The sequence below is a fragment of the Pituophis catenifer genome, unplaced genomic scaffold, assembly GCF_029215685.1.
Source record: "Pituophis catenifer annectens isolate HBS135680 unplaced genomic scaffold, rPitCat1.0.hap2 SCAF_3, whole genome shotgun sequence".
In the NCBI taxonomy this organism is placed as follows: Eukaryota; Metazoa; Chordata; class Lepidosauria; order Squamata; family Colubridae; genus Pituophis; species Pituophis catenifer.
The window spans coordinates 113,303,996-113,316,486 of NW_027256883.1; the positions used below are offsets into that span (position 1 = coordinate 113,303,996).

The following is a 12,491-nucleotide window of genomic DNA, read 5'->3' on the forward strand; positions in this document are numbered from 1 at the left end:
ATTGAAAAGTAAAATTGAACATGTATATTCAGTTGCCTTCCTTTAAAGAATTTTCCTTGCCAGTAACAGGACCGTCAAGATTCTGATTTAACGTCTTAAACTCATTCCTTGGCTATGTTCAGGAAATTCTTGGCTCTTGAAGTAGTCACGTTCTACACCACACACTATTTTTGCTTGTAGTCACAATTTTGTTTTCTTTCTGATCCCGTTATCATCCCTAACAGTGGAGACAGTTTCCTTGTTTTTGTTTTAAAAGAGTCCATTTGAGAATTTCTTCACTGTTTGGGATGCCTCATAAGTAGGAGCTGGAAATATTCCACTCTGGCAAAAGTTGACGATGGCAAAACATTTTTTAAGGCAAAATCTATGCAGAGGCAACGGAAAGAGTAGCTTGCCAGGTCTCTCTTATGTGCATTTCATGTGAAAATAAAAATAATTAATACAGAACATTTGTTCAAAAAACAGCTTGCTGGTTGAGTGTCTCTTCCCCAAGCATAGGCCGTAGATGGCCTGATTTGTCTGCTGAGCAATGAGAGCTCTCTAAGGCAAGGCATTTGAAGACATTTGCAGTGGAAGTTTAAAACTCAAACTCAGCAAGCAAAATGTGTTTCTCTGAAGCGTAGTTATATCAATTTTTTTTGTTCCTTCAAGACAATTTTTGACTCTTGATGACCTCTTTTTTTTTATTTGATTTATATGCCGCCCTTCTCCGGAGACTCAGGCGGCTTACAATGCATTAAGCAATAGCCTTCATACTTTTGTATATTTATACAAAGTCAGCTTATTGCCCCCACAAACTGGGTCCTCATTTAACCTACCTTAGAAAGGATGGAAGGCTGAGTCAACCTTGAGCCTGGTGAGATTCGAACTTACAGTAATTGCAGACAGCTGGTGTTAATCACAATGCTTTTAGTCTGCTGAGCTACCAGGGCTCTTGACCTGGTCCCTGCAGTTTTCCTGGCAAGATTTTTCACCAGTTTCCTAAGGCTGGGAGAGAGTGACTGGCCCAAGCTCACCCAGCTGGCTTTGTTGTAAGGCAGGACTAGAACTCATAGTCTTCCAGTTTGTAAGCTGGTGCCTTAATCACAAAACCAGACTGGCTATCTTGCCTAATGCTGAAGCTTTGTGTTGGCTGTCAATATCACGGAAGATCTGGTCTGATGATGGTCCGTAATACTGGTCACATCATACAGGTAGTCCTTGACTTACTACCACAATTGAGCCCAAAATTTATGTTGCTAAGTGACACATTTGCCCATTTTCTGACTCTTCTTGCCACAGGAACCACTGCAGTTTTTTAAGTTAACAACGCAATGGCTTCCCCATTGACTTTGCTTGTCAGAAGGTCCCAAAAGAGGATCACATGACCCCAGGATACTGCAACCGTCATAAATACGAGCTAGTTTCCAGGCATCCAAATTTTGATCACATGACCATGGGGATGCAGCAATGGTCATAAGGGTGAAAAACGGTCATAAGTCCCTTTTTTCAATGCCGTTGTGACTTTGAACAGTCACTAAATGAACTGTTGTAAGTCAAGGACTATCTGTACTGCATGCAAGATAACCTGCATGCTGCAGAAGACAAAATGCTGAGGAAGCCAGGAGCTGCCCTCAACAGCTACCACTATGGAGTTCTGTAGCTTACTTTGCACCAGGGAATTTCTTTCTATCTAACTTACCTTGTAGGGTTTTTATGAAAATGAAAAAAGAACTCCCTGAGAACAAATCATAATATAATTAGCAATACAATACACTAAACCAAATCATTAGCCCAGTGTTATTCTGAACAATTATTTCAAATTGCCCCACAGTGTGTTATATAAATAATTATAATTTATGTGAGCAGGAAACTTTTGTGTGGGAGAACGAAATGACTCTGCAGCTTTTGCTTTTGCTTATGATCCAGGAAAAATAGGGTCCTAAATCCATAGATTATCTTGCTGCAAGATTTCTTCCAAAATGTCTTTCAAATGGTTCACTAGACAGAATGACATTTTCTTAAACCTTCCCATGGAAGTTAAATTGTTCCTCCCACCCCCCTCATATGGAACAATTATTGCTTTGTGCCTAGAAATCAGGAAGTCATTAGTACCTAAGCCAGCATTCATTTGTCTTGGCATTCTTCATTGTGTTGGATTGTAGGTTCCATATTTCCGAACCAATGCCATACAAAATTACAATGATGGGTGTAGTAGTCGACAAGGGAAGACAAATACCTGAAGAAAACGGTTAGCTTAGGTCTTTCTCACAGAGTTGTAAATCCTTCCACATGGTGAGTGTGGAGTTTGCAAATGTTCCATATAAGCATAAAATTCTGTATTTTATATTCAAACAATAGCATCCCTTGCCCTCCCTTTCCCAGCTCCAAGACACAGAGCAGAGCAGCTACTCTATAAATTGTGTTTGCCTGATTTCCCTCCTACCCATTGTCTTGCTTCCCTGTCTGTTTCTTCAGCTTATACAGCTAGTCCTCGATTTACGATCACAACTGCGCCCAGAATTTATGTTGCTAAGTGAGACATTTGTTAAGTGAGTTTTGTCCAATTTTGCGACCTTTCTTGACACAACCTTTTTTGTTGATACGGCCTTTCTTGTTAAGTGACTCACCAAAGTTGTTCAATTAGTAACACAGTTATTAAGTCAATCTGGCTTCCCCATTCAACTTTGTTTGTCAGACGGTCGCAAAAGATGACTACATGATCCTGGGATACTGCAACCGTCATAAATATGAGTCAGTTGCCAAGTGTCTGAATTTTCATCAGGTGACCATGGGGATGCTGCAGCAGTTTGTGAGTGTGAAAAACGGTCATAAATCATTTTTTCAGTGCTGTTGTAACTTTAAACGGTCACTAAATGAATGGTTGTAAATCGAGGACTCCCAGTATGCTGCTTCATTTCTAAAGACACAGAGCAGATTTGTAGTCTTGGTTCTAGAAAGAATACTTAACCTCTCAGGAAGCAAAAGAAAGCAGAGCAATCCTTTTAAACCGGGAGAAGTTTAACAGTGTTCTGATTACTGAAATTTTGCACATGAGGAAGAGGAGATGAAAGGATTTTGCTAAGATCCTGCTGCATCGGTGGCAAAAGGGGAAAACAGGGATATGTTCTGTAGAAAATAGTTATTGGCTGCTTTTTGATCTTTAGGATGAGTTATCTGTGTGCTTTATCACATTCTATATGCTAATTTTGGGGGTTAATCTCATAGTCCAACTTTCCTCCACCGGATGCTTTTTAGATGTGTTTGGACTATTCATAATCAGAACTCTGAGCCATCTTTGCCACTCTATATTCCTGCCTTCACATCCTCATTCCCATCCTCCATATTATGCAAAAAAAAACCCTGACAATGGCCTTTTGGGATAAGAACATATGCTTGCTTTTCTGATTAAATACATCTGAAAGAGCAAGATGGCTTTTCAGGTGAATTTGGATCAAGCTAAAAGCTACAACTAGCAGTTTGACTTGAGTTTAGGCAGTGCAGTTTACAAAGTTCATCGTGTGATGAAAACACATCATTTTAAACTGAAATATGATCCCAAGCCCCCCTCAAGAAGTGTGACTTTATCTTAGGTGGCTTTAACAGAAGGCCTTTTATCACATACCTGGTGTTAATCAGTTCTTCATGCAACAGGGTCCCAAGACCTTGGAATCCTTTGTATTATCTTCATTTACAGAGGATAAAGAGTCTCTTTGCTAGAGGTAGTCATCCTGTACTGATAATGGCTTTACTGGCTGAGAGATGTCACTCATTATCAGGACACTTCTGGAATATGGTAATTTGACGCAGACCTCATGTTTGAGTTTCATGGCCATCATGGCATCATGGCAAAGGCCACGATCTTTTGCTCAATCAGTTATATCTGCATCTGTTGAGGCCAGCCTGCCTCTGGGTTTTGTCCACTGCCATTTAAAACAGATTGTTCCCTTATCTAGAGGACTGACCCTTAGGTGTACAAGTAGCCCTCGGCTTACGACCACAGTCGAGCCCAAAATGTATGTTGCTAAGTGAGATGTTGGTTAAGTGAATTTTGCCGCATTTTATGACCTTTCTTGCCAGAGTTTTGAGTAAGTGAATCATTGCAGTTGTTCAATTAGTAACGCTTCAGAAGGTCGCAAAAGGATACTGCAATCATCATAAATATGAGTGAGTTGCCAAGCAGCTGAGTTTTGATCACATGACCCTGGGGATGCTGCAATGGTCGTCCTTGTGAAAAATGGTCATACGTCACTTTTTTCAGTGATGTCGTAACTTTGAAATGTCACTAAATGACCTGTTGTAAGTTACCTGTGTGAGAATTACCTTTATTCTCTTTTCAGGGCTATCTCACTATTTTGCCTCAATTTTTTTGGACACTAAAACTTATCAGCTTCCAAGACAATTATGAGAGACTTTTCTTTTTTTTAGATTATAGAATTCATGGGGGACCACCATAAATAGCCACAATTTTACTACTGCTGCAACTAACATGTATATACAAGACTGTTTCTACACAAGAGTTAGAGCCAGCTTCTTTGCCAACTACTAGGCACCCTGCTCTAGGTGGTAATCTCTGTTCTGTTTTCTGTGCATGAGCATAAGTTAATTCCTCCTCTTGTTTCTCCCTTGTGTCAAGGAATCCTTCCATTCATGGCTGATTTCAGACAATTTCCCCAAAGATGCTTCCTTTATGCCTCTGTCCGATCTACAAGGTAGACCAGACTAAGACACCAATACCACATAGGTCAGAATTGTATTATTGATTGTATTATTTATTTATTATAATAGTTATTGTAGCAGAATCTTGCAAGTCTGAACATGTCCCCTCCCCTCCCAAAAAAATACATCTTCATGTGAACTAGGTAGGGCTTGCTTGTCTTGAGATCTTTTCTCAGATTAGTTTCTGCTCCAGGCTTCAGCCCCATTTGTCTGACTGTTTCCGTGTAGTGATTCTTCCTCCTGTCTTTCAAGGTCATTTCCCATACCTTCTACTAGAACCTCCCTCCCTTATGCATGTAGCTCACTACCACTGCTTCCATTTCCTCCACACCCTCTGCATCTAAGGTGTCTGGTTCAGCCATGAAGCATTGAAGACATATTCATGAACTTAAAGCACTTCCAAGACTGTCTTTGTCATCAGTCTACTTGTCAGTCTTTCAAGGTAGATCAAGATACAAGAATTGAGCAGGAAGTCTTTTTTTATTGTTATATTGTTGTAGGATATACAAAAGCCTTTCTCTCCATCCAGCCTTAGCTCATGCTCACATAATCATTACTGAATTCCTCCTTCAAGGCCATCCCCCTGTTTCTCTACTTGACCTTAGATAAGCTCAAACTCAGCTGCAGCTTTCCAGAAAACTAAACACCAAACACTGCACGGATATGACAGAATTGTTATTATAGCATCAAGACCAAAGCCCTATTAACACAGTTGCCTCTTACAATTAAGGTTTTTGTTCCACTTTATTACATCTTGGATTAGGTTTTTTTCCCCCTTTTCGTGATGGCATAGTAGAAACCTACTTTATGCTTCCCTTGGTGTGTGCTATTGACTTTGTCCACATTCCTGTCCTGAGAACTCTAGTATACCCCACATCCATTTCTGGATTTTTATGCAGCTTAAGGGAAATACGTTGAGGAATTTATCAGAATACTTCAGTTTAATTTCATGTAATGCCAGGTCTTTCATATTTTGGCTTTTCTCTTTCATCTGAAAAAAAGTGATGCGCGGCTCCAGTAACATTCATAAAAAGCCACAATGACATCAAAATGCATCATGACATCATCATGCAAATAAGAACTGATGCAAGTGTGTTGAGTCTCATGATTTATGTGGTGATGGATGTATAGTTGTCATTTCCTTACCCTCCCACATCCTTGTTGAATGCAATGTTTGGTTTCCATAACAATATATCTCCTCCCTTTTTCCTTTGCAAAGTAGCCCTTTTCGTTCCTTCCTAACCACAGTATTTCACGGAAAGCCTAGTATGTTCCTGCTGTTTGTGGCTTGGAGCTTTCCTGTGATTTCTCAATTTTCATGTCAAAAACCTTTGAGTTCATTGAGCTCCAGCGCCAGTTGACCTTTCAACTCCTCCCTAGGAGTTGAAAGGTCAACTCTTACTGCTGGACCTAATGGGACGAGGTTGTAAAGAGGTGGTCCCTAAAGTAACTCTGCCATGAACGGCTTGATAGGCTTGGTGATAGAATCATGTTTTTAAGATATTGCAAAAGGCCAACCATGTTGGGGCCAAACTAATCTTTGTGGGAATATGTGAGACAAGAGCCTTGGTGGTGCAGTGGACTAAGTGCTGTTATGTAGCACTTAGCTGCCAGCTGCCTGCAATTAGTGCGAGTTCAAATCTCACCAGGCTCAAGATTGTCTCAGCCTTCCATTCTTCCGAGGTAGGTAAACTGAGGACCCGGATTGTGAGGGCAATAAACTGACTTTGTAGAAACACCGCTTATGGGGGGCCAAAAGCCCTAATAAGCAGGTATATACAAACGAATGAAGGCTATTGCTATAAGTGCATTGCAAGCCGTCCTGAGTCTTTGGAGGAGGGCGGCATACAAATTGAACTAATAAATGTGTCTTTCAAACAGCAGGCTCCATAGCAAAAAAAAAAAAAAAAAAAGCTCTAATTCTGGGCCCTGCCAGATGGCATTCTCTAATAGATGGCACCCAGAAAATGCTTTTACTACTGGACCTGATGGGATGGGTAGGAATGATTCTGAAGAGGTAGTCCCTAAAATAACCCAGTCTTGTGCCATGAAGGGCTTTATAGGTCATCTTGAACTGTGCTGGCAAACAATGTAGCTTGTGAAACAGAGACATCATATGCCCTAACCAAAGAAGACACATAACTGTCTTTGCAGCTACATTTTGTACCAGCTGTAACTGTTTCAGCCAGGCAAACCCTTTTCCTTTTATTAAAAGCTTTTATAGTACCTTTCATTTGAGAATCCATTGGAAACTACACCATGACTAAGTTAGTGGTAATTTCTTAAACAAGATCCAAGCCTTTTGTCTAAATTAGATTGGGATTCAAGACGATTTGGGGGCCATATAGAGTTTTACGGGCTTTACTGCCAAAATATGAATTACTCAATTTGAAAGGCTAGAGTTAATAGTTAATAGCCAGAGATTTTTCTGCTTGCATCTCCCTTGATGTCAGGGAGGATCAGCAAATCTCGGCTGCAAGTTGAAAAAAACTATTTTTTTCCTCTCTCTCTCTTTATAAACAGTCATACTTCTTGGATGTTGTACAGAACAAAAAAAAGTAAGGAACAGCTCCTGGCTATGTAGTCATTTTATATACACTCAGTTATATGTTTTCACATATTGGAAAAATATGATTTTTTTTGTCTTTCCTCCTTCTAGACTGGAGACCTGCTGTGATGCTGGGAGCTATAGATTGTGCTGATTTTTCCAATAAGAACATCTGTTATAAATTTGGAATAAAGAGCTACCCTACTGTGAAGGTAAACATTCTGGTAGTGAGGGTTACAATTCCTGTTCTCTCCAACCAACATGATTTTGGGTAATTATAAGCCAGCATCCCAGTAGTAGCTGATCTAGATCATTTTGGTCCATTTGGAACTAGCATTAGATTGCTGAGCATAGCGAAGTCTGGTAGAGAGGCATACAATACCATCTGGCGCATTCTGTAAGGAAGTGGGAAGCACTTGTATCTGATGATCTCTCAGGAGGGGCAACTTCCAGCATCCCCAAACCTTCTTTTTGTGTCCTTTAGAAAGTTGTGCAGCTGAATTCAGATGGCAAATTCTTCAAAAGTGCTACATGATTTCTTGCTGGATTTTGGTGGGAAAAAAAGAAAAATTGACACTATACACTTTGATGATCTCACTAATTTGCATGTCGTGAAGCTTGGCCACCCATTTATCCAGAGGTTAGAGATTATTTGTACTGTGCAAATGTGCCTTTTACGACAGCCAGAAGCAAACATGGATTCAGATTGCAAGTAGCAGAAGATAATCCAAACAGTTCCCTATCCACTGCCTTGCAATTCGTAGGCCAAAATGGTGCTGATCTTGCTGAAAGATACAAAACTCAGCTGAAGTTATTTCAAATAAAGCAACTTTGTTGCCCTTGCCCAGCCAGGTTTCAGGTGCCACCTCTTTCACAAACAGTTTGTGGGTGTAGGTGATTTTTTTGCAATTTGTTTGCACCTTGAAGCCAAGCCTCCAGCAAACTGGAGGATGGATGTAGCCTGTAAGGATGAGTGGTTGGGTTGGAAATTGAGATAGCCACCAGTTTGGAGTGTGGGAGTTTACTGTACACTATGGATTTTATGGATTAGATACAATTTGTATTAGGTTACTTTCATATTGTTGGTTGGTTGGTTAGTTGGTTGGAGCCAGTGCGTACTTCTGAGATTCAGTGTAAAGGAATGATATATGGTGATGGTAGATATCCATGGATTCAAATTTATTTCTTGGCACCAAAGAAGCTGCATCATTGGGTGCCCTTCAGTAAATCTGCCTCTCCCAAGTCAAAGCTTTCTTTTGCTGAAAGTATATGAGACAGTATAACACCTAGTCCTTGTTGCTAGGACCTTCACTGTAAAGAAACAGGACAGAATCCCACTAGCTTAATGTTCATTGGAAAAAGCAAATAAATTAGTCTTGGAGAGAGGAGGCTGATTTTAATAGACAAAGATGGTAATTCTCTTTTTAGGATTTATGATCCTGGATCTGAATTAATCCTCACTGTACAGTTATTTAAGAAGAAAAGCAATCTTATCCATCTCCTGGAACTTGCCTTTTCTAATTGGACATGGCTAGTTTGATGAAAAGAAGGACTGGGGAGACAATATCTCAGGGGCTGCCACAAAGAAGAGGGAGTCAAGCTCTTCTCCAAAGCACCTGAGGGTAGGACAAGAAGCAACAGATAGAAACTAACCAAGGAGAGAAGCAACTTAGAACCAAGAAGAAATTTCCTGACAGTTAGAACAATTAATCAGTGGAACAACTTGCCTCCAGAAGTTGTGGATGCTCCAACACTGGAAGTTTTTAAGAAGATGTTGGATAACCATTTGTCTGAAGTGGTGTAGGGTTTCCTGCCTAAACGGGGTTGGACTAGAAGACCTCCAAGGTCCCTTCCAACTCTTCTATTCTATTCTATTCTATTCTATTCTATTCTATTCTATTCTATTCTATTCTATTCTATTCTATTCTATTCTATTCTATTCTATTCTATACATTAAGTTTCCTATTTACATATATAAGCCTTGTTCCTTCCCTCTCTTTCCTGGGTTTACGGTCAGTTTTTGTTATAAGCTGATGTGGCATTTTCTGCTTCCTTTTCCTTGTGCTTTGTTAAATCTCTAAAGCCTGGCCATTACACAAGCTCTTGATTTGTGTACATTTGATCAGGTGGAAAGTACACAGTTGGCAGGACATGCTATAAATCTTTCCAAAAGAATCAGCGTAGGAAAGGGAAGGCATATTTACTTGGTAATTCAGTTCTGTTGCTTTGCTCTATCCAATGCCACTGGCAGCATAGGGATGAATTTTTCCCATGGAATAATTAGAAACTTAATTTGCAGTTTTATTTCAAATGAGGGATAAATATATTTTTTGGGGGGGGATGTAAAATGGGGCAAAAACAATAAATACACCTCAGCACACAAACAAGAATCACATCCTCATGCTCAGATATGATATCTGCACTAAGGGAATGTAATTGCCCCCCCCACCCCCCATGCAATCTTATCTCTCTGTTCCCAAAGGAAGACAAGCAGTCTGGGGAGAATCTGTATTATAGGTAGAATTTCTTGAACCTGAATTCTTTGTGTGTTGATTGTTGCTTCAGACTGACAGAATCCCAGAACAGAATTTAGTAGAATTTAAAGAGGCATTTTAATTTTAATTTATTTTTAAAATAAGAATTCACAGGGATTTTTAAAGCAAAGTATTATATATACAATAGTTTAACAAAAAGACAGTTTTTAACAGAAAGATATGGATAGGTTGAATCATTGATTAACTGATAATATGCCATCAAGTTGGTGTTGATTTTTAGTGACAGCATAGGAAGATTTTCTTCATGATGATCTGTTCCTAATCTAGTTTTTCAGATCTTCCAAAAGTGAACAGAAAGGAAAAATATCAGCAAAAAAATATCCTGGTAATTTTCTTCCATCTATATACTTCTCTCCCAGCTTGTAGGCTGATGGGTGAGAACTTCAGACTACAACTAGGCAATTGTGTTGCTTAACATACTACAAAAGCAATTTTTAAAAGCAAAATCTAACAATGTGGTTTATTTCTTTCCAGTTTTTCAAGAAGTCCTCCCAAAAACCTGAGGATGGCATACAACTCAACAGTATGTACCATATGCAGCTGCCAGTAAAGTGGCAGCTAAATAAATTGTCTCTTTCTATCACCAAAGAAAGTCATGCTTATCAAAGAGAGAGATGATCCACCATGTAATATGACTATTATTTTTATGCAGTTTCTTTGAGACCTCTCATTCCTTTCCTGTACCTCTGTTACATATTTCATTTGGGCACGGCCTGAAAGATATTTCTGACCTTCTCAAATCAGCAAATTGGGACTTCCATTTTGGGGTGCCAAAATTCTATATCCAGATAAATAATATGGGTTATGGGTAAATCAGAACCTGATTAACTTATTTAGAAAAGAACATATGGCTTGACTTTCTCGTGTGTATTAATCTAAGGCTTAACATTGTTCAGAATAACACTTTGCTTTCTTTTTGCTTTGAAAAAAATTAAACTACAACCAGTTGTGGTTGAGTTTTACATTTCTAAATAAACTCTGTGAGCGCTAGCTTATTTTCTGCTTACCTGGATGAAGACCTACTTAAAACCTAAATATTTATCTAATAGCAGCTTCCTGTTTCTAGGGATAACCAAAGAGTGTTTCTCTTGGAAGAAACTTAAGAATCTGTAACAAAGAATTCTCAGCATGTTCATTAGGCTGCAATATGGACATGCCATAGTGTAGTGGGGGAGGGATATCATAGAATCAAAAGAAAGTCCCAAAAGAAGAAACAAAATCTAAAAACAAAGCGGAAAGTGCTAATGCTTTGCTGCATGAAGATTGCCGCAGCTTCTTGAACTGTAGGAGGATCAAACAATTATTCTTTCTTTATTGGCGATACTTGTTAGGCAACATTTGTGAAGTTCTTGCTCAAGCTGCCCTGAGTCTTCGGAGAGGGATGGCATATAAATTGAATTAATTAAATTAAATTAAATTAAATTAAATTAAGAGAATTACTCAGACTCTCTGTAGAGGGAATCCCCCTTCAGGAAGTTGAGGAAAATCCTCAGGGATTGATTCTTCTTTATTCTCCTGCCATCGGGGAGGAGATATAGAAGCATAGGCAACTGCACAAATAGGCTGAAGAACAGTTTTTATCCGTGGGCTGTCAGGCTTCTGAATGGAAAATAACTTTACAACAACATAGTACAATTGGCTTGCGGGGCTGGTGAGATGTGCAATAAATTCACATGGTGCAGTAGGATTGTGTGTTTGTTAGTAGGATTCACTGGGTTAGGGATTTTTCTTTTACTGTCTTTCACTGTGAGTTGTATTGGGTTGGGGGATTGCACGAAGGGAGGCTCAGCCAATCTCATTGTACACATGTTGTACTCTGACAATAAAAGTTTGAATTTGAAGTACTGTACTCTGGGATGAGCCATGTAAGAACTAAGTTGGGAGTGGCTCCTTGGCAGAAGGGTTACATTTGAGTGGCTAGATTCAGTTTTTCACGTTTATTTTTGTCCCTCAATTCTCAACTGAAAATTGAACTTTATGGGGGTACAGCAAGTATATAGAGATTTGCTGGGACAAATGAGCTACAGGTGACTGGAATTCACCTTCCTGTAAGTATTTGGGGAGGATAGCTCAGTTCCTGTTGTTCCATGTTTAGAGGTTTGACCTTGTAAAACCTATAAAAGTTATTTGCATGATGTGATCATTTCCTGCATACTCTCTCTACGTGCATAAAGATGATAAACTAATCAGAAAAAAAGGAATCCTTGTACTTAAGCCATTGGCTTAACTATTGTGTCGGCAATAGTTCCCAGTAATCAGGTGGTAGAAGCTGCTGGGACTTTTCTCATGCATGATATCTTCTGGGGTAACCTGAATTATCTTGAATTATCTTGACCTAATCATACTGGTTGACCGGAATTTCACAATGATATGCTTTTTTTCCTGTACAGATTATGAAAAAACCATTGAGTCTCTAAGAAAGACCATAATCACTTTAATGGAGAGTCATGGAGATATGTGGCCTTCTCCCAGCCCACCTTTGCATCCGACAAGGTAATTTGAAAGGAGATTGCAAGACAAAGTATCCCTTTTAAGCATCAGTATGCATGCTACTCATTTTTCCTTCAACTCAACAGAATAGGTAAAAGGGCTTTGGACTCTGAAAACTGAGCATTTAAATTGCATTAGATATTAAAAGTGTTTCATTACAACAATCTAATAACATAGGATCGTGCTGTCCTACACATTTA

General features: G+C 39.3%; 1 protein-coding gene across 1 annotated transcript in view; it reads left to right on the forward strand.

Moving 5' to 3' along the window:
- QSOX1 (quiescin sulfhydryl oxidase 1) overlaps positions 1 to 12,491 on the forward strand; it is a 58,616-nt gene that overhangs the window by 9,935 nt on the left and 36,190 nt on the right. Inside the window, exons 2-4 of the mRNA XM_070940939.1 lie at positions 7,358 to 7,458; positions 10,276 to 10,324; positions 12,192 to 12,294. Coding sequence (XP_070797040.1) covers positions 7,358 to 7,458; positions 10,276 to 10,324; positions 12,192 to 12,294 — 253 coding nt within the window. The remainder of the gene's footprint in view (positions 1 to 7,357; positions 7,459 to 10,275; positions 10,325 to 12,191; positions 12,295 to 12,491) is intronic.